Source organism: Labrus mixtus, chromosome 21 (assembly GCF_963584025.1).
Source record: "Labrus mixtus chromosome 21, fLabMix1.1, whole genome shotgun sequence".
Taxonomy (NCBI): Eukaryota; Metazoa; Chordata; class Actinopteri; order Labriformes; family Labridae; genus Labrus; species Labrus mixtus.
In genome coordinates this window covers 9,850,103-9,870,874 of record NC_083632.1, presented here as the reverse complement: position 1 = coordinate 9,870,874, position 20,772 = coordinate 9,850,103, and the positions used below count along the sequence as shown (strand labels likewise).

General features: G+C 40.1%; 3 protein-coding genes across 5 annotated transcripts; 1 reads left to right on the top strand and 2 right to left on the bottom strand.

Annotated features, from left to right (window-relative positions):
• Positions 1-1,828: 1,828 nt before the first annotated feature.
• Positions 1,829-13,630, top strand: aldh18a1 (aldehyde dehydrogenase 18 family, member A1). 3 transcript variants are annotated; one of them, XM_061027526.1, is made up of 18 exons: positions 1,829-2,046; positions 2,250-2,359; positions 3,772-3,923; positions 4,224-4,373; positions 5,571-5,675; positions 5,815-5,973; positions 6,704-6,794; positions 7,138-7,262; positions 7,719-7,863; positions 8,292-8,365; positions 8,557-8,656; positions 8,882-9,102; positions 9,286-9,423; positions 9,595-9,790; positions 10,008-10,129; positions 10,301-10,487; positions 11,901-11,996; positions 12,108-13,630. In XM_061027526.1, exons 2-18 carry the CDS (start codon positions 2,269-2,271, stop codon positions 12,302-12,304), a joined length of 2,349 nt encoding a protein of 782 aa, XP_060883509.1. In that variant the 5' UTR covers positions 1,829-2,046; positions 2,250-2,268; the 3' UTR covers positions 12,305-13,630. The 3 variants fall into 3 exon arrangements, with proteins under 3 accessions (XP_060883509.1, XP_060883508.1, XP_060883507.1); XM_061027525.1 differs by lacking the exon at positions 2,250-2,359 and having other exon boundaries at positions 1,830-2,046; positions 5,815-5,967; XM_061027524.1 differs by lacking the exon at positions 2,250-2,359 and having other exon boundaries at positions 1,830-2,046.
• Positions 13,631-15,822: 2,192 nt separating this feature from the next.
• crygmx (crystallin, gamma MX) lies at positions 15,823-17,911 on the bottom strand. The gene is made up of 3 exons (XM_061027530.1): positions 17,759-17,911; positions 16,773-17,015; positions 15,823-16,450 (listed from the first exon to the last, which is right to left on the bottom strand). Exons 1-3 carry the CDS (start codon positions 17,765-17,767, stop codon positions 16,175-16,177), a joined length of 528 nt encoding a protein of 175 aa, XP_060883513.1. The 5' UTR covers positions 17,768-17,911; the 3' UTR covers positions 15,823-16,174.
• Positions 17,912-18,257: 346 nt separating this feature from the next.
• Positions 18,258-19,983, bottom strand: crygmxl2 (crystallin, gamma MX, like 2). The gene is made up of 3 exons (XM_061027529.1): positions 19,825-19,983; positions 19,071-19,313; positions 18,258-18,591 (listed from the first exon to the last, which is right to left on the bottom strand). The coding sequence occupies exons 1-3, from the start codon at positions 19,831-19,833 to the stop codon at positions 18,313-18,315; spliced, it is 531 nt and encodes a 176-aa protein (XP_060883512.1). The 5' UTR covers positions 19,834-19,983; the 3' UTR covers positions 18,258-18,312.
• Positions 19,984-20,772: the final 789 nt, after the last annotated feature.

Here is a 20,772-nt window from a genome sequence, read left to right as displayed (position 1 = left end):
TAAAATCTTAAGGCAGCCCTGACCTGCTGTGTGATCATCAGCAATGTATTTCCTTTGTGATAATATGCTGAGTTCAAATCTGTCTAAAAAAACAAGTCTCAAAACATTTTTGTTACATATTGTATGCCTTAATATGAATACAAGGTTCAGTTTTAACTATTACACTGTTTGTTTCAGTGTGAAAAATCGATACTTTGACCAACTCAGAGGGACTGAAATGAACAGACCAGTAGGTTAAAACATAGTGCAGATACACCTGAACTCACACACACACACACACACACACACACACACACACACACACACACACACACACACACACACACACGCACGCACACACACACAAACAGATATTGTTAGTGGATTAGTTGAGCCAGAAGAAAGGTAAAGGTCAGTTCCTTCCCCTGAGTCTGATGAACAGATAAAAGAGCGTAGAGGAGGAGAAACACAGGAGAACAGATAAATCGCCAAAGCGGACAACAGAAGAAACAACAGGACAGATATAATGGAATAATACACATTTAGCCAGAGCTACAGGAGCCAATTTTGTTATCTATGGTCCTAGGGGCAGTGGGGGTCCAACAGTGTCAGTCAACTTTGCCATGGGTTACTTTTTATTTATTCACAGCATGATAGTGCAGGTACAGACAGCTTTCGTCGTTACTGCAGTACTTTGATTTTTTTTTTCACCACATGGTTCACATCAAAGATGAACAGGTAAATGGAAGATACAATTAATGCAGAGGGGTACTAAACACGATTTCAATTCCTATTAGTTTCATATTGATTGACAGAGGGTAATTTTGAAACACATTTTATTTATCATAGCCATATGTATTTTTACATGTAGAGAATAGTTAATTGTGCTCCAAGCAATTCAGGAATATGTTGTTTTATCAGTTACTATTGACACCAAAGTTGGGTTATTGAAATTATTTATACACTCTTAAGATAAGATAAGAAGACAGCATACATAAGATAAGATAATATAAGATAAGAGATGGAGAAGTTTTAATAACAAATAACAAATAACATTCTTGTGCTAGGTTGCTCCAACATTACAGTAGCCTACAAACATAGATGATCACAAAAGAGTAGGCTATTAAATTTAGCAGAGATAAATATAAAACAATAAATGTGTCTTACAAAGACATAAGTGGATAAGCAATACATTCAAAGAAGCTATGTCTAAAATAGGATGAATAGAGGTATTATAGCCTGCATTAAGAAACAGAGTAAAATAGGAATGACACAAAAAGCTTATTGGCAGATCAGAAAAGAGACCTAGGGATTTCTCTCAGAAAAAATAAATATTGTGATGATGTAAAATATGCTTTCAATATATTGTGTTCCACTTTAATGCCAAGTTGTGTTTAAAGTTTTAGTTTTTTAATTGAATGTCAACTATCTATCTATAATAATAATAATAATAATAATAATAATAATAATAATAATAATATATTGGTTTTTATAGCGCTTTTCTAGGAACCCAAAGACGCTTTGAATGTCATCTATCTATCTATCTATCTTTTTTTTTTTTTAATGATATAGCAAACAAGCAAGGCTTTTAAATAGGCCTACATATATTTTTAGGGGCAGAATTGTATATTGACATGTGTCAAATATTAGACGACTCTTCCGTTCTTCTTCCGCATTTTGCCGGCCGGCCTGACGTCACTTCCTGCCACTTCACCGCCAATTTACGCGGCTTTCTTCCTCGCAAAAGCAACATTAAATTGTCTTGTCGCGGGGAAACAACTGAGAGTAAAAAAAAAATCGTTCTTTTCTACGTGTCTCACAAACAGGAACAGCTGAAACAGTCGCCAGCGAGCTGTCATGTTTCCTGTTGTTGCGAAGTGCTTCGACAGTTTCATCAGCAGCTCTTTCTGTTAGGGGAGGAGTCGTGCACATGGAGAGCCCACCTCTGTTAAAGTGTATGTTTGACGAATGAAAGAATTGCAAGTAAAAGAAGATGAACTATACTCAATGAAAGGCGTTTCACAGGGCACATAAAGGACAAGCTAAGTGGGGACCTCCGGAGGCTTAGTAAGTAAAGTGCTCAATTACTTTGACCATGTAGGAAGACAGAAGATGTAAACTATGTGGCTGAACGTAGATGGATGCACAATGGATAGATCATTTTGATGCTGCCATTATAGTCAAATTTGTCATTTAGGAATCACAGTTTAAATGTGAAGTGTTGATAAAGTATGCTTCTGACTCTGTGTGTGTGTGTCTCTTTGTCAAAGTTAAAGCATTAAAGTGACCATGCTGCTGCAAAGGCTTGCACTTTGTTCAAGGACCTCTGTGGATCTCCAGAGACACGTTTGCCAGTTGCGCACAAGACCACTGACACAAGGCAAGGACATATTTTACTGCCACATTGTGATAACAGTATCACATGTAAACACTGTATAAATTATGCATTTTTCCTCCTTAAAGTGGCCATTATAGTGATAACGCAGTCTAAAGTACAATGGAGTGAAATAACACAGTTTTGTCCCCATAAAAACAAAGAATTCTTATGTATTGTAAAGTCTGCAACAATTAGTCAATGTCTTGATAAAGTTGATTTAAAAGACTGTTACGCTATATGGACATATATGGATATAAAGGATACTTTTTTTTTTAGCACAAATGCAAACAAATCAACAACATTTGTTTTAGTTTAGTCTCTTTTATATCACTTTTAATCCAAAGTTTTAATACTAAAAAGTTCACTGGCAATTTATCAAGGTGGTGCCACTCTCTGGAAAATTGTTGGATGTAATTTTGAACATTTTGTGCACTTGTGCATTGACAGAGAACAACTGATAAACTCATTTAGAAACATGCCTTACAACTTTTAATGGAATATTCTGACACCTACTCTAGTCTGTCATGATTTCATGGGCCTCTCTCTCTCTCTCTTTTTCTTTCTCTCTCTCTCCTCTCTCTCTCTGTCTCTCTCTATCTTTCTTTCTCTCTCTCTCTCTCCTCTCTCTCTCTTTCTCTCTCTCTCTCTCTCTCTGTCTCTCTCTATCTGTCTCTGTCTCTTTCTCTCTCTCTCTTTCTCTCTCTCTCTCTCTTTCTCTCTCTCTCTCCTCTCTCTCTTTCTCTCTCTCTCTCTTTCTCTCTCTATCTGTCTCTGTCTCTCTCTCTTTCTCTCTCTCTCTTTCTCTCTCTCGCTCTCTGTTATCTGTCTCGGTCTCTCTCTCTCTTTCTCTCTCTCTATATCTCTCTTTCTCTCTCTCTCTCTCTCTCTCTCTCTCTCTCTCTCATGCGCCTCATTGCTCCGGAGAGATGTGTAATGTCAGCACGGGCCTTTCTGTCTGCCCTGCTGATGTGGCACTTTGAGGGCTGGGGTTGATCTGTTTCCCAGGTTACAGCTGGATGAAGTCAACGGCTTAACTCTGTTTGTTTCAGTCGTGTAATCAATGAGTCGAAAAGCCCAGTAAAACACTCTTGTTTGCATGGTTATGTAATGTTTGCATTGTAATGTGTCGAAATATATCACTTAATCATTCCATTCAGAGGAGAAGTTGCACAACATTGTCTATTCCTTTATTTTACCTTCTTGATATCAGTTTTAGATTTGAGTCTCCTCTCTGATGAATTCTGACTCATGGTCAAGTTTTTCTTCTCAGGGTTTAAGCTTCATTCAAATGTTGCTCAAAGTAACACTATATTCCTCCTCTTGTGTTGCCATGAAGCAGCTTTTTTTTTTTCGTGAAAGAATACCTACTTCTTCCACAAGCAATATCAAAAATAACATCTTCTCCTCCTGTACAGTGGCCCAAAGAAAAGCTCATGGCAGCTCTTTTGCACACCGCAGTGAACTACGACATGCCAAAAGGATTGTAGTCAAGCTCGGCAGTGCCGTGGTCACCCGTGGTGATGAATGCGGTTTGGCTCTGGGGAGGCTGGCCTCCATTGTGGAGCAGGTAGGAGGATAAACGCCTGCACAAACTGTATATTATCAAAGTGACAGGAACTTAAGGGTCATTCAGACAATTTTTCAGTGGTGAGATTGTTAAAAGGACATACAAGCATCTAAGTTCTTTGATATTTAAACTTACAAGAGGGTACACTTTAGATAGACTTGTAGACAATCACATGTACAAAAATGTTGATTAAACGTTTCAATGGACTCGGTGGTGATGGTTCACCAAAATTCATGAAAAACTATAGTTAGTTAATAGGCTGAATATGAGTCCTTATTGGGTGAACTGTGTGTTGTCCAGGTGGCCATGCTGCAGAACCAAGGCAGGGAGATGATGATTGTCACCAGTGGAGCGGTGGCCTTTGGCAAGCAAAGATTAAGACATGAGATCCTGCTGTCCCAGAGTGTCCGACAGGCGCTGCATTCAGGACACAACCAGCTCAAGGACATGGTAAGAAAAGGGTGCTTGCACTGTTTCTTTGAGGTGTTAGACTTTCAGACATGCAGGTACAGGACAATCTCAGTGCTTTGGCACAAAGAGAAGACGCTTATAAGAAAACCATCACCCAATGGTTTTTCTTCTTGAATATACAGTAGGTAAGCTTGGTGCTGGTGTCACCTCTCCAATACAATGCAGTACAAGTAAGTATCCCTGCAATAAATACTCATTTTGAAAAGCTTAATATTTGGTATTTTTTATAACGATTATGTACATTTTTGATGCTCTAACTTCATAGAACAATTAAACTGTACCATTATGTTCCCTGTAATGTGTATACATTATGTCACAAACATTTCACTACAGATGTAAATGTCCTTTAAGCAAGTGGCAGATTTTCCTCTAATGAGGCGAGCTAGTTCATGCAGTCAACTCGAGCTGCGCTGATTTCACACCTGACATGCGTCATTATCCACAATCACCTGACAATTTCCGGTCTCTTCAATGCCAGCTCTGAATCTGCACCAGTTCTGCACTCTTGCTCAGCCCCACCACCACCCCAGCATCCACCTGTGGTCATCTCACTTAAATTATTATTTTTGGGTGTATGCCTTTATTTAGAGATTACAGGACAGTGGATAGAGTCAGAAGGGAGAGAGAGAGAGAGAGAGAGAGAGAGAGAGAGAGTAGGGAATTACATGCGGGAGAGGAGACACAGTTCGGTATTGAACCCAAGCGGCCAATTTGGAGGACTATAGCCTCCATAGATGGAGCATACGCACTAACCACAAGGCTACCCATGCCCCTGGGTGTCAATTTCAAGGAGTTTTTTTGTCAAACTTGCTAGACTCTAAATTGTCAATATTTGCAGCATCTAAAAGCCATCAAAAGTAATTTGCCTGCAATTGAACAATTTGTTTTTGAATTGCTGTTTAAATACATTTTCTACATTGTCCCAATGGATGTTTGGAGTACGTGTTGAGTCATGTACAGCTCATATATGTACATGATGTCTCCTTTAACCCTACCTGACTACATTCTAAACTTACATTAGACGTTGCAGATATACACTCCCGCAGTTGCAAGTTGTACCAGTAATTTTGAAGCGCATTGGAAAAACAATGTTAAGAGGTAAGGTAGAATGGTGCTGAGTTTAAGCTCGATGGCTGATTGAATGTGTAACAGACATCTACTTGACTTGTGTTGCAGTCTTTACCGGTGCTGGAAGCCCGAGCCTGTGCGGCAGCAGGACAAAGTGGCCTGATGGCACTCTATGAGGCCATGTTCACCCAATACAGCACCTGCACTGCACAGGTACTTCCACGCTTCACAGTGAAATAAAAACATTGCGATGCTCCAGGAGACTGTGTTCGACGCAGAGGAAAATATTTTTTTTTTCATACTAACTGCTCTGGTTTTACTAACTGCTGTTACCTCCTTCCTGCCCCATTAGGTCCTGGTGACAAACCTGGATTTCCACGATGATGACAAGAGGCAGAACCTGAACAGCACGCTGCAGGAGCTGCTGCGCATGAACATTGTGCCCATCATCAATACAAACGATGCTGTGGTGCCCCCGCCGGAGCCCAACAGCGACCTGCAGGGGGTAAATGTGGGTACATAATGCATGGGGCGAGGCTTTTAGTGATGATGGTGACAGTGGCAGCAGGGGGACTGAGGGGAATGGGAGAAACGGTGTTCATATACAGCGGAAAGGCACTCTTCATTAGTTGCAATATTTTCTTTAATCCACACACACACACACACACTAAACCCCCTACGCCACCCTGCCTCACCTCATTAGCTCTGCCCTCAACCTTAAAGGCATGTGCAAGCAGTCACTGTGGAGGAGGTGCTGTAACAACTGGGCCAGGACTAACTCTGTACTAACTGTATGTAGACACATCCTTTACATATTCTCCTTCAGAAATATCTTATGATTCTTGGAGATGATTCCACTTCACTCTTTTTCTTTTTTATTACACATTGAGCTGCTGGAAGCACCGCCATCTCTTTCTGTCACAATGATACCATGACTTAGCTATAACAATTGATTGTGTTCAATGTGAAAATCTTACATTTTGAGAAAACTCTACTTATATGCTGCCAATGATTATTCTATGAGCCTTAAAATGACTTAATGTTGCATTTTATCTTAATTGGCATGAAACATGAAACTCTGGGCCCCTAATTGTCCTGCAGAGTCATAGTTTGGTCCCGTTCATCAGCTTGCCCCTTCCCTTAAGAAAAGGCTCACAGGGGTAAATGGCAGAGGCTGACATCTTACCCCTGCTTTGAGTTCTTGTGAAGCTTACATCATATTTTATTTTTTGCTCCTCTAGGTGATCAGCATTAAAGACAACGACAGTCTGGCGGCACGGCTAGCTGTTGAGATGAAGGCTGACCTGCTCGTCGCACTGTCTGACGTGGAAGGTATGTGTGTTACCACAACAACAGTCTGGGTCAGCTGTTGGGTAACAACACCATCTGTCTGCCCTCCTCACTGAAAACAAAAAAAAACACTCCTCTCAGGGTCAGTAGAGAGTCGTAAGAGGGAGACAAACACAGACCTTCTGCCTTCAGGTTTGAAATGGATGGGTTGCACAATGTGTGTTGACATAATGTCGCCAATATAAGTCGAATTTCAATGACGTTTATTCTGGAGTCAAAATAAGAGTCATTACTGTCGGACTTTTTGTAAGAAGTTAAACGGGTTGTGTGTGCAGACACCTGTGTGCAAAATTAATTTTATGTAGGATTTATTTTATTTTTTTAGGATTGTACAACAGCCCTCCTGGAACAGACGATGCAAAGCTTATTGATATCTTCTATCCTGGAGACCAGCAGTCAATCACCTATGGAACAAAGTCCAGAGTTGGGATTGGAGGTATGGAAGCCAAGGTATGTTGAGACACCACACCTTATTTTATTTTTTACATTAAAGTTAAATACCTTATTAGAGTGCCAAGTTCAAAGCTTCCTGCCTTAAGTAGGTTCTCATCAACCAGCATTAACTCTAAAATGCTTATCAGACCTTGCATGCATAACAACTGTTAATATTACTGCATGCAATGCACAGCTGTTGTCCAATGGGATTAAATCAGCCATACTGTATATCTAAATAAGTATTTTTACTTTTGATACTTTTTGCACATTTTGATGATATTTTGCCGACTTCTATGTAAGATGACTTTAACCCCTCTCTGTTATTCACGGGGTTCTGCTGAACTTTACGACTTTGCTAGTGGCTATGCCTACTGGCCAAGTGTTAATGTTCATGTGTAGGCTTTCTGACTACAGACTGTTTTGAGACCTTTTTTAAATCGTAAGTGTCTTCATTTTTTTTCTCCCCTGCAGGTCAAGGCTGCTCTCTGGGCTCTGCAAGGTGGCACCTCAGTGGTCATTGCAAATGGCACCAACCCCAAAGTGACAGGTCATGTCATCACTGATATTGTGGAGGGTAAGAAGGTGGGAACCTTCTTCTCTGAGATCAAACCTGCAGGTGAGTTCGCCTAGGCTTTAAGCTTCCTCTCTCAACATTCTCTTAAGCGAGTGTCATACTAAAGTCTTAGCTTCTATTGTTTCATATCCTAAATGCATTACTAACAACAGTCCTGACCTGAGCTCAATTCTTAACTCAGGAAGGTTATAATGTTTAGTTTTACCATGTGTGAAGAAGTGTTCATCCAAAACTTGTGACACAATAGTGTGAGGTGCTGTGGAATTGTGTGTGTTTCCAAACCTTGTCTACCATATTTCTATGAATAATGATAAAGTAAATAGCGGAAACAGCTCTGATTTAAACAAAAAGAACAGACACTGCTGTTGTGTTATTACATTAGTTGTAGCTTTTGAGTAACATATAAACTGTAAAGCTAGTAATATGTTAAGATATATACAAAATAAATCCTGTGTCCCACCATTCACCAGGACCAACTGTTGAGCAGCAGACAGAAATGGCAAGAAACTCTGGAAGAACGCTGGCATCTCTGCCCCCAGAGCAGGTGAGACATTGTTTGAAATGTATCTATCCGTGTGTTCTGTAAAGATGATCTAAAAAAAAACATGTACAGTATATAAAGGTTATAAAAATGTAAGAGATAATTCCTACGTTTTCCTTTATTAGACAAAGAGAAACACTGACCCCTTGTGGATCATTGGGCCTTGTGCTCATCCTGCTTGTTTGTTTTTGCAGAGGAGTGAGATAATCTGCCAACTAGCAGAGCTGCTCACTGAAAGGAAGGAAGAAATTCTAGCTGCCAACAAGTTGGACATGGACCTTGCAGTTAATGCAGGTAACAGAGAATCAGTATATTACTCTGAGACAAGAAACAGTAAAATCCCAAAAAATAAAATAAACGTAGCTTAGATATGATTAAGAAAATACAAATTGGCAGCTCAATCCTTTTCTGTCCACAAGAGGGCAGCCCTATCAATATCCTTGTCTCAGTTAAAAAAACGAGATCAATCCTATAACACCTAACAACAAAGAATAACTCTGCTCTCTCTCCTTTCTTCAGGCCATATGCCACAAGCCATGCTAAAGCGTCTAAGCTTGTCACCATCCAAACTCAACAGCTTGGCCATAGGTCTGCGTCAGATCGCAGTGGCCGCCCAGGACAGCGTGGGCCGTGTGCTGCGCAGGACCAGGGTCGCTCACAACCTGGAGCTGGAGCAGATCACAGTGCCCATTGGGGTTCTTCTGGTTATTTTTGAGGCCCGACCTGACTGCCTGCCCCAGGTATCCAGACAAAGCTGTGGAAACTCTTAGAAATCTGTCAAATTAATGTTGTATTCTTATTTTTTTTTTTAAAGGTATATATCAACATAACAACATTTTTGGAAATGTGAATGCAAATGTGATTCAAAGTCTGCATGAATTAATGATTTCAGTTATGCCATAAACCTGTGTAAATTTCTCCAGGTGTCAGCATTGGCCATAGCCAGTGGCAATGCCCTCCTGTTGAAGGGAGGTAAAGAGGCAGCCAACACCAATCGTGTCCTCCATCAGCTCACCCAAGAGGCCCTCTCCATGCATGGAGTCACAGAGGCTGTGCAGCTGGTAAAAAAAAAAGAAGCTTCCTGCTATTAATTACAAGGCCACACAAGCCTTTTATATATCACATTTAATAGACCTGGGGTAATTTAGAAATCTTGATTAAGTCAACATAAGCAAGCCTTAACAGCTTGTACTCTTTAGCTGTGTGCTTGACAAACCTGTCTTTACAACAAGGTGAGCACACGGGAGGAGGTGGAGGATCTGTGCCGACTGGACAAGATGATCGACTTGATCATCCCCCGAGGTTCCTCCCAGCTGGTTCGGGACATTCAGCGGGCGGCCAAGGGCATCCCTGTGATGGGTCACAGCGAGGGAATCTGCCACGTCTACCTCGATGCAGATGCCAGCATTGACAAAGTCATTAAAATTGGTCAGCATATATAAATCTCCTTACTGATGTACAATGTAGAAGTTAATATTTACACCTACATTGTAAATTGACATTGAGAAAATTATCACAGCTAATTATTGACCCTATGTTACAAAATTGTGGCTGTGGTCCTGTGGCTATTCCTTTCCTCATGTATATGTTTGAGAACAACTTATAATGAATATGTCAGTAATTGACTGATGTTTTCCTGTTCCAGTCAGGGACTCAAAGTGTGACTACCCAGCTGCATGTAATGCCATGGAAACACTGCTGATTCACAGGGACATCCTCCGCACTCCACTGTTTGACCAAATCATTGACATGCTGCGCACTGAGCGGGTAAATCACTGAATGTGTATTCATTAGAAAAATAACTACTCATCAATAAATCTGATCAATCTTATTAACCATTCCTGCAACATAACAAATTCTTATTTTTTTTTACAAATTTATTTGTATTGTTTTGTCAGAGGACTTCTATTCTCACTTTTAAACATGTGCTGTCACTAGGTGAAGATTCATGCCGGCCCTCGGTTCGCCTCATACCTGACATTCAGCCCGTCAGAGGCCAAGTCTCTGCGGACAGAGTACGGCGACCTGGAGTGCTGCATGGAGGTGGTGGACAGCATGGAGGAGGCTGTGGATCATATTCATAAGTATGGCAGCTCCCACACAGATGTTATCGTCACAGAAAATGGTAGGTGGCTAAATGTTTCGGTGCTCCTTTTTTTTTTTTTTTTTGTTGATGTCCATTTCTTATTAAACTTCGTTAAATATTTTAAACCTATTTGCAGTTTAAAAGGGCAAAAATAAAAGCCTGCAAAGAAACAGTCGCTCATAACTTTGGTCATATTTAACCACACCATGGCCTGGACAGCACCGTTCAGTCCTGGTCAATGTTTTCTGGTGTACAACATGTTCTTCTTCTCCCTCCCTCGGGTTCCCTTTTCAATGCCCATCTAACTTCTTGCCACGATTGACTAATGAGCTGCGACACTTTGTTGTCAGGATGAGTGCACAGCCTCCCTGTGTGACTGAAACGTAGGGGACAGAGCCCATTTTCAAATGAAGAGCATATGCTGAAACACAGTTTAAAAGACTTGTACCTGTCATAACTTTGGGTCATGCTTAAATGAGCCAGTCTGTCAAATGAGCCACCTCGATGCATCTTTCTTTCTAACTCGTGTTGATGAAATCATTCAATGCAGTCTCCAGTGTGTTACGCACATGGACACTGCTGAAAACTGTCACAGTGCCGTTTTTATAACGCATTAGTTTATCAGCCAGTTTAGCTAATTAAGGTGTATCATGAACATCTAAGAGGCTCTCTTTTATGTTTTTGACTGCACTAATGTTGTTTTTCACCACGTGGATAGACTGCAACAAAAAGGGACATTTCTAAGAAAAATTTAAATTGCATATTGGAAATACATAGAAAGACTTTTACGTATTAAAAACAGTTTGCAGCTTTTGAAAAATACAAGGGAAAGTGTACTGTTCACTTTTCTACATGAGGATTATTCTCAACTGATGTGGAGGATGTGCCAGCTCTGCCTGCTGCCATCTAGTGACGACTGAAGGTACCACATTATGAGTAAAATGTATGCAGTTATTTGTTTCAATGTAGAAGTGAAAATACAGAGAATGAAAGGAATGGAGATAGATAGAAGCATATAAACAGATACCTGCCCTTTCAGATAGATCATTGGTTTATGCAAATAATCTTTGATGTCATCAATATAAAAAACTTGCCTTGGTTGCTTGTGCAAATTTATCAGCCTGTTTAATCATTTAGTGTAATTCTAGTTCTGTAGTAGGTAGATACATCTTAATGAGCTAGATACAATTCAACAGCCATACAGCGCTGATGGATTTCTCTTGATGGCATTTGGACCTTTAGACTGTGCTGTAATCCTGTTCAAGTTCTGTCCTGTCAAATGTCTTTTTGGAGTACAAACTAAAAATGTCCAATAGTTTATGCCTTTGCTCTAGTTCAAAGCCTTTTTACACTATATCCACTCTCTGGCATAAATAGACTTTGCTGTCATAAAGTACATGTTCATGCTGGTTGTAAACCAGTTGCACCAATAAGCCGTTTTTTCTCTTACAGAGGACACAGCTGAGCAGTTCCTGCAGCAGTTAGACAGCGCCTGTGTTTTCTGGAATGCAAGCTCACGCTTCGCTGATGGCTATCGCTTTGGACTTGGTATGTCATGGCCTTTTACACCTGTTTTTATTTTTACAACCATAGCCTGTCTTTCAACACGTGATATGGGGTTTTCACTCGCTGTCTTTCTTCTCTTGTCTTTGTCTCTAGGAGCAGAAGTAGGCATTAGCACGGCTCGTATCCATGCTCGGGGCCCTGTTGGCCTGGAGGGGCTGCTCACTACAAAGTGGGTTCTGAGAGGTGATGGGCACACAGCAGCTGACTTCTCTGAGCATGGCACAATGGAGTACCTCCATGAAAGCCTGCCTGTCGGGCAGCCTCTTGCTGGGCAAAGGGACAGCAACTAGGCCGGAGAAATACACAAGACTCTCCTGTTCTTAACATTGTTCAAAATGGTTTGCAATACCCAAAATAAGCCCCTCAAGGGCTTTGTTGTAGGTTGTCGCTCACATCAGTGTTTTACATCTCTGAAGCACACGGCATGGAGAAAGAGGCTCAACACATGGACGGCCCACTTTATCAGCACAGCCAGAAAGTCGCCCGATTCAGACTAAAATGTCTTTCATGGACTATGAGTTTACAAATGTTTTAAATCCTACCTCTCTTTATGATACTTTTAAAAGTAAGGTGAGTAAATACCTCTACAAGTGTTCATCCATTCAGACTGCTGTGATTTTCTCAAAGATGGCAAAAGTGAAATTGTCATGTTTCAGGAACGCTGAAGTTGCTTCTTTTTCAGATTGCAATCTCAGGAAACTATTTTGAGACTGAGAATAATTTGTAAAACCTTACTTTATTTAATCAATAAAATCTACACGAGAAAGAAGAACGTGAGAATGTTCTTAATCCTCAGTATTAAAATGACTCTCCATAACAATGACATTGTGCAAAGCCCTTTAAAATGTATATTGCAGGCAAGTGCACAATATTGTACTGATAGGCCTTTTGTGTTTTTATCTGAAAGATGTTAAGTCTTTCATATTGTAAACTATATTCTATTAAAACAATATCCTGCTTGCATATATACCTGAAGGCCCACATTAATTTAAGCGTATTACCATCTGTAAGTGCTCTCTGTGTTTATTCCACATCAGCTAGTTCTTTTCTCTCCAGTATAAAAGGTTGCCTCTTACATGTTTCTAAATGGACAAAATTCCAAACATGGACTTATATTGTTACAATTTGACTTTTTATTGAAGAAATCTTTGTTCAAAAACGTCTGGGTTTATGACAGATTTTAAAATGTCCTCTATTAGAACTTAAAAAAAAACCATTTCATATTTTTATAGTTTTACAAAAGTTTACATCAAAGTGTCTCAAACATACCAGATTGATTATAAAGCAATACCAGTTGAAACACACTTCATCTGATAGTCACCCACTTATTTACCATGCTTTATTTATTTGATCATTCTTACAAGTTGTGTTCTTTTTCCATGCTCTGCTGCTCTCCTGCTTGTTTCTTGTGGCGCCCAAAGCCTCTGTCAGAGCAGCAACAGTAATTGACAAGCTGCCTCCTTCAAGCTGGAGGGGAGAGCGCGACTGCTTTTAAATTAAGCTTTGTAACATTCCAGCCTCTGAGCTCTCATCTGATGTCTTGCAATGGAACTCATAGGATGGGTATGAGTTGTTTAATAGCACTACTGTAGAATAAAAAAAAATGTTGAAAAAGATTTTTTGGGCAATATCTTTTTTTTACCTTCTTTGATTTCTTCAGTTGAAATGTTGAAGATTTTTTTTACACATATATTCATCTCTGTCCTTGCTCTAGTGTTTCTACTTTCACAAAGAACACAAATTAATGGGGAAAAAAAAAAGTCGTACTGATCTGAAAAACAGATGTCTAAAAAGGGCCTTTTTAAAGTTGCCCATAGGGGAATTCGCAATGCTGGAAGTGGGGCAAGGAAGATGGAAGACAATACTATAGAGGTTTAATTATCCAGCCATCAGAAATGAAAAGAGGGGGAAGGAGAACTGAGACTAATAATGGAATCACAGGCTTGTGTTCTTGGTTTCTCTGTTTCTTTCGTTTTCTCTCTTTTCTGGCATCTAAAGAATTCATTCTCCAAAACGCACTACTTACCCTTCAATCAGCTTCCCATCACCAAGTCCAAAGGGTTCAGAGATGAAGAGGGAGACAAAACTCGGATCTCACTCCTTTGTCCTTTTTATGCGTGAAGCGATTGAAAAATGTATAAATGACTTGAGGTAAAGGAACAATACAGGGACTCAGAGTATTGTCTGTTTGATGTGCAGTGTTTCATAGCGTTGTATTTCTCAATATTATATGCTTCAAAGTTATTTGTAACAGTAACCGCATCCATTCAAAGGTACGGATTTTTACCTTGTCGCTGTATTAACAGCACTGAGGTACTTAAGTAAAAACAGGACACTAAAGAGCATTTTATTTTATAATGGCAGGCTTTCATAGGCTTTCTTTTTGTTTTATATGAAGCTGAGGAGTTGATTCTTCATCAACATGATTACATTGTTTCAAGTGAGAACCCTCAAAATCATCAGCTAAATAATTTCTAAAGTGTCTCATACTCACATTTGAATCCAAGTCAAAAAGAGAGACAAGCTGGATTCCTATAGGTCTGTAAAAGATCTAAATCAATTAACAGACTGACGATACTGGTTCAGGAAGCCCTGCCATTTTAAAAGGAAATATATTCCATGTTGTAATATATGTTGTGAGCACCCCAGTTCTCATGTACTATCACAGAGTTCCCAACTTTGTGGCGCGCTGTACTAAGGGTGTATTCCAAAAATACAATCACAAGTATATGCCATGAACAGTTTATTGACTGTTGTTGTTTTTTATTTTTAAAATGAACTATGCAAGATTATTTAGATATATTTAGTTCTCTGTTGGTATGAAGTGCTTACTTCCTGAACTTGGTGGTTAATATTTTAGGCATCTGCCCCTTAGGACGTTAAATTAACCTCCAATTATGGCTGAGGCCTGTCAGCCTGTACATTTCTTCTCATCTCTTGTTTGACATTGCCCCCAGACCCCAGCTTATCAGATCCCATGTTGCACCATGTTGATGTTTTGTTGTCTGCTGGGAATGTTGTCCGCAGATATAAAAAGGATGATGAGGGCAAATAACTGGACTTGTACAGCAAAGCTGACAGTTCTTTAATTGGACATTACTCAAGGCCAAAACTCATACTTCTTGTTGTGCTTGATCTTAAGAGACTCTCAAATGCACTCCCTGCTGGCTTCAAATTTTTTAAAATCATTAATTAATGGTCAACGTTATTTATTCATGTGTATCTTCGCCAATTACGCAGCGTCTAATTAAGAATTTCAATAATTGATATTTATTTCTGAAAGGGTTCAGTATCTTTGGCTGATGAAAAATGCATGAGCAGGGATGTGGACTTGGTTGTGTTTTTTGTTCTGAGAGAGCTTGATGCTTGGGGCTAATACCAGGCCACTTTGACTCCAACTCTTTGAGTAGGCACTGGCCCTGTGATGTGGATCTAATATGGGCATCTTTCATAGACCCAACACGCCTACTCTGAACCATGTGATCTCGTAAAGACTCCTACATGCCCATCCTCAGATACCCTTTTCTATGATCTTTAATATTGAACTTCAAAGAATAAGCTTCTTTTTGCTTGATAATTTTTCTTTGTGTATGTGGAATGACAGTATCTCAGCAAACTGTTGAAACTCTTGGTCTTACTAGGACCTCATGGGTTACACGTCTACATCTAACTCTGTGGCCTGATGAAACTAAAGTTAAATCACCATGATAAAGAGAAAAATATTCTTTAGATTCATGAAAAGCCATATCCCCCTGATCTTTTTGCAGTGACAGCTGTAGCAGTCAGTAGAAAATTAACAAAGGCTGCCTTTAGTTGACTTTCATCAAGTTTTCTTTTATTGTGATTCCAGTAGGACAGGAGTTTAGGGACTGGCAGGGAAAACCATTTTGCTATGGGACAACCAAAGCAAAAAAATATCATGACTATATACTATGAGCATTGCGTGAGTGCTGAGTTGGAACTCTACCCGACAATGCTAAGCACCCCAACAAAACCAGAGCCCAACATGAGACACACCAAAACTCCCATCATTAAAATGTAGATTTCAGGTTTGGACATAACACTGTTAAGACAACTCTGGAAAAGGGCGGGCATAAGGAGAACATGAGGGAGGAAAGCTTAACAGTAGGGCTCGAGAAGGGTAAAAAAAAAAAGAAGAATCAGTTGGCTTCAGTGACACGTTTCAGGGATCCAATGGTGGGGGTGGTGCTTCCCCACTCGCTGTGCCTCCTGTACTCTCCAGGGCGCAAGAAGTACTGGCGTCCCCTGTAATTCGGGTGTTCATGGAGCATCCAGTAGCCCTCCATGACATTGACAGAGGAGATGTCACGGGTGTGGAAACGCTCATTCAGATCTGGGCAGTCTTCCATTAGCTCCATATTCTGGCCACCAAAGTCAGAGCGCTCAAAGATCTTCATCCTATAGTTTCCATTGTACTAGGAAAGAAATTAGAGAGAGACAAAGATGATATCGTCTGTTTTTGAATGACAAATTGATGGCAAGGCTTTTGTCCTTCACATAACTTGTCAAAATGCAATAACCCAGTCTATACTTTACTTTTTTTTTTCTTGGGCCCATTTTTTAACTGCAGTTTTAGGTTGAGCCAAAAATAAGTTTTAAATAGCTAAAGGTACAGGCCCTCAATGTTAACAACATTATTACTAGTCTTGGAAACTAAAGTTCTACACTGGCTTTTCTACAGAAAAAAAACATTGAGAACATTGGTGCAAACAGGTTAGAGCATTAGTTAAAACTCACAGGAGGCACCATACGGCAGGAGCGGATACAGTCATTGAAGCCTGCCCAACGTTGGTAGTCAGGATACTCGCCCTTGTGCAGCATGTACTGGTAGCCACCATAATTGGACTTCTCATAGGCAACCCAACAACCGCTGTCCACTCTTATCGAGTTACAGCGGCTGAAGTGGTTTTGCATCTCAGGAGAGTCATTACTGCACTCGTGGTGACGCCCTTGGAAATTCCTGTCTTCGTAGAAGATAATCTGCAAATGATTTATGGGTAGACATCATCACTATGACGTGATAAACTTAAACAGTACATAACTTTATGTCCTGCAGTTGGTCAAAGACTTAATAACTTTAGATTTTTGTTTGTATGAAGTGTTTTACCATATAATTTGGTATGGTTTGCAAAGTGGCTTCATCCAACAAAGGTTTTGGTTAGAATAATTGTAAGTGGAGATTTTGAAAATAGGTTGGCATAAAGTAAAGTTAAAAAAGAAATAATTGCAGTAAGGCAAGAGGTATACTATATTGAAGAAAAGAAAAGCTTGGCCTTCTTTTATTTAGTAGAAACAAGACCTCTGGATCAGTTGAATTTCCAGACTTATTTTCTTCTAAGGCATAATTCAACCAAAAAAGCTATAAGAATGACAATAAAGATCTTTTCTATCTACTCTATTACATTTTAAATCCAAGTTATTCCTTTTTTTGGAACTTTTATTTTACATGCTCCATTGTAGTCATTGACATTTTTACAGCAGGTCTTTTCCATTTCATTTTTGTGAGTAATGGCAATGTGTTTAAAAATTCCCATTAAAAATAATGACCATTGCACGTCTATCCACACAAAACTAAGAAATCATTTGGTGATGGTCTTTACCTTTTTATATGTCAGAAATTACATTAGAGTGTCTTTTAGCATTCATCAGCTCAATGACCATTTAAGATTACACATCCAAAATTAGAGTTTCTTTGCAATATAGGTTTTAAATTGCATGCTTACCTTGCCCATTGTAACTGTGTAAAGTTCAGACCAGACCAGATACTGGGCTGTACCAGACCTCTTTATAGACCCCGCTGGGATCAGGGCTTTGCAAATGGGAAACAAAGCTTTGTTGTGTCAGCACAGCAAGCTCTATAGACTGCAGAACACTATAGGACTGGTAAGCTGCCACAGCCTCTTTGTCTCTTTCAAAGCTCTTGCTGTCTATGGAAAATACTGTACAACTGCACTTCCTAATAGGGCTACAATAAGAGTTGCAACATCTGCCTTTATTGGCATGAATGCCAGAACCCTAGATGCAGACTGTGAGGATAAGCAGGACAGCAAATAGTTTGGTGTATCTTGATAGGTATTTGACAATATGATTTAGGACCAGCCGACTTGTATTAGTTAAAGCTACAAAAGGGAACAAATGTGTGATTAGTTTAAGAAGTGTTGATATACTTCATACTCCTGTTTGCATGTTGCATGTATTTGTACAAATAAACTCACAGAAGCATTTTTATTTTAAATCAAGTATTTATTGTTTATTTTAGATGCGCAAAAAGAGAAGTTTACAGAGGGAGAGTCCTCATCCTCCTGAATGAGCCAACCATGGGGTTGTGGCAGCCCCAGTCGCCACAGGCCCTGTACTCTCCTGGGCGCAGGAAATACTGGCGTCCCCTGTAGTTAGGGTGCTCGTAGAAGATCCAGAAGCCCTCCATGATGTTGCAAGAGTAAATGTCACGGAAGTGGAAACGGTCGTACACGTTGGGGCAGTCATCCATGAACTCCATCGTGTGTCCCATCATGTCAGGCCTGTTGTAGATCCTCATCTTGTAGGCTCCTCTATACTATATTTGACAGAACACACAAAATGATTATTTTTGCTATTTTGAAGTTATTAACCACAGAGTACGCTTTAGTAGAGCTTTCTAATCCATGCTGATTTCTTTAATGTTAAGTGAGTACTTGTACCAAAAGGTTTCTTGAAGTTATGAACAACAGATGAGAATAAGTATCACCTCTTTCCAAGTCTGACAGATTTAGATTTTTTCCCACCCTCAACTGCTAGAATTATTCAGTGTACCTAATAGAATTTGAATGAAGGCACCAAGTCTTAAGGGGAGTGTATCAAAATCCTTTTAAAGGCTGACTGGGTCTCCTTGTGGGCTTAGCAACAGACTTTAATTCTGTGACCTGCCTGAGTATCTGTAAATGACATCAAAAGGCCAATGATTGACATCCATTTCTAAAGCAGCATTTGAAGTACAAGGTGAGTGATGTGGGTTGGGGTGACTACTAATCCTTTCTGTCTTTTTGATTGACTTACGGGGGAGAACATCTGGCAGGAGCGCACGCAGTTGTTGTAGCCCATCCAGTTGTGGTAGTCAGGGTACTCGCCAGGGCCAAGGATGTACTGGTAGCCCAAGTAGTGAGGCTTCTCATAGGCCACCCAGTGTCCACCGCTGACACGGATGGAGTTACAGCAGTTGAAGTGCCTGAAGGTGTCCATGCAGTCACTGCTGCACTCCCAGTGGCGGCCCTGGAAGTTGCGGCCTTCGTAGAAGATAATCTTGAGAAGGAGAAGAGATACGCATCGCTCAGGTTAATGTTTTGTACAAACAATTATAAGTTGCAATACTCTTGAATGGACTGTAGAGGACACTGCTCTCCTTTGAACAAACTAGATTTCTTTGCCATGAGTCTTTCCAGTGAACAAGCCTCTCCGCTCTCCACACCTGTCTGTTTTTGTCCCATTGCTTGACAGGTGAAAATCAAGCAATTGAAACATTTTTTCAGTCAACTTTTCCTTGCAGAAGCCGCTCTCTTTGTAAGTGTGTCCAATCCAAAAAGCCCTGACATTTTTAGTGGGTCAGTTATTGTTGGTACAATGAATTTGTCATATTAACGCACTAAATTCTTCTTTCAGTTGCAGATATTTCTACTCATGAGGTCACTTGAAACCTCTCTTTATGCTGTTTCATTTTGTCTCGTAAAAAAAAATGGACACAATTCCAAATCCTGCTATTTTCCTTGGTCCCTGATTTGTCAAAGTTGTAACCATATTACTCTTGAGCTCATACCTTTCCCATGGTTGCAGGGCTGTTGATGTTTAGCGCACCGTAGCCCAGACACACTTACAGGTCCTTTTATACTCTCCCACTGATGATGAGGCCTCTGACACGTCAGGAACTACTACTCTTTACATTTTCAGTTGCCCTTTGTCTGACCACCCACGGGAACTTATCTCCAGTCTGCTAGAGTTTACCTATAGAATTGCCACCCTCCCCTTCCAAAAACAAACACCACACAAGAGCTATTCTGTGTTTGTATGACCCTTGTGCCATCATGACCTTGTGATGCAGCCTTTTGAAAAGTCAGACAATGGCCCTTTAGGTATGTGGCCCCCCTCACAACAAAGCTTATAAATTTGACACTGAGTTGGGACATTTTGGGTGGTGCACCTTCTAAGCTTGTACTTGACCACATTAGGATTAAATTTCTTGTCTTCTTTGGGTAGAAAATTGTATTTGTCACTGAAGAAAGACATGACATATGTAATAGCGATTCATTCTCAGTTTATGATCAATGCTCTTTTTGAGTGGTACAGGTCAGATTTGAAGTTCTATTAAGGCTTCTGTTAAAGCAAAGTGCTTTTGATACGCTGGACCGAGTCAATCTTTTGTGTTGATGTAATTTAAAGTGATTTGTTGTTTCGTTCTGCTTCCATGGCCTACAGTGGTACTATGAAGCTAGACAGACTGCTATGTTTACAGATGAACCGACAGAACTGCTTAGTGTGTGTTGCGATTTAAAAGTAGGGGTTTGGGGCATCTGTATGTTTGTGTCTTTGTATAAAACGATAGATGTTGAGACTTAAGTCTTTGGCTTGTAAGCATAGCCCAAAGCTGAAGGGGAAAAGGCCAGAAAATGTTGCCGCCATATATTGTGCTACCAAAGCCCAGCTGATGCCAGAAAGGTCAGCCTCATCCTTTAGCCTTTCATCAGGATAAAGGGCTTTTCCCCCCCTC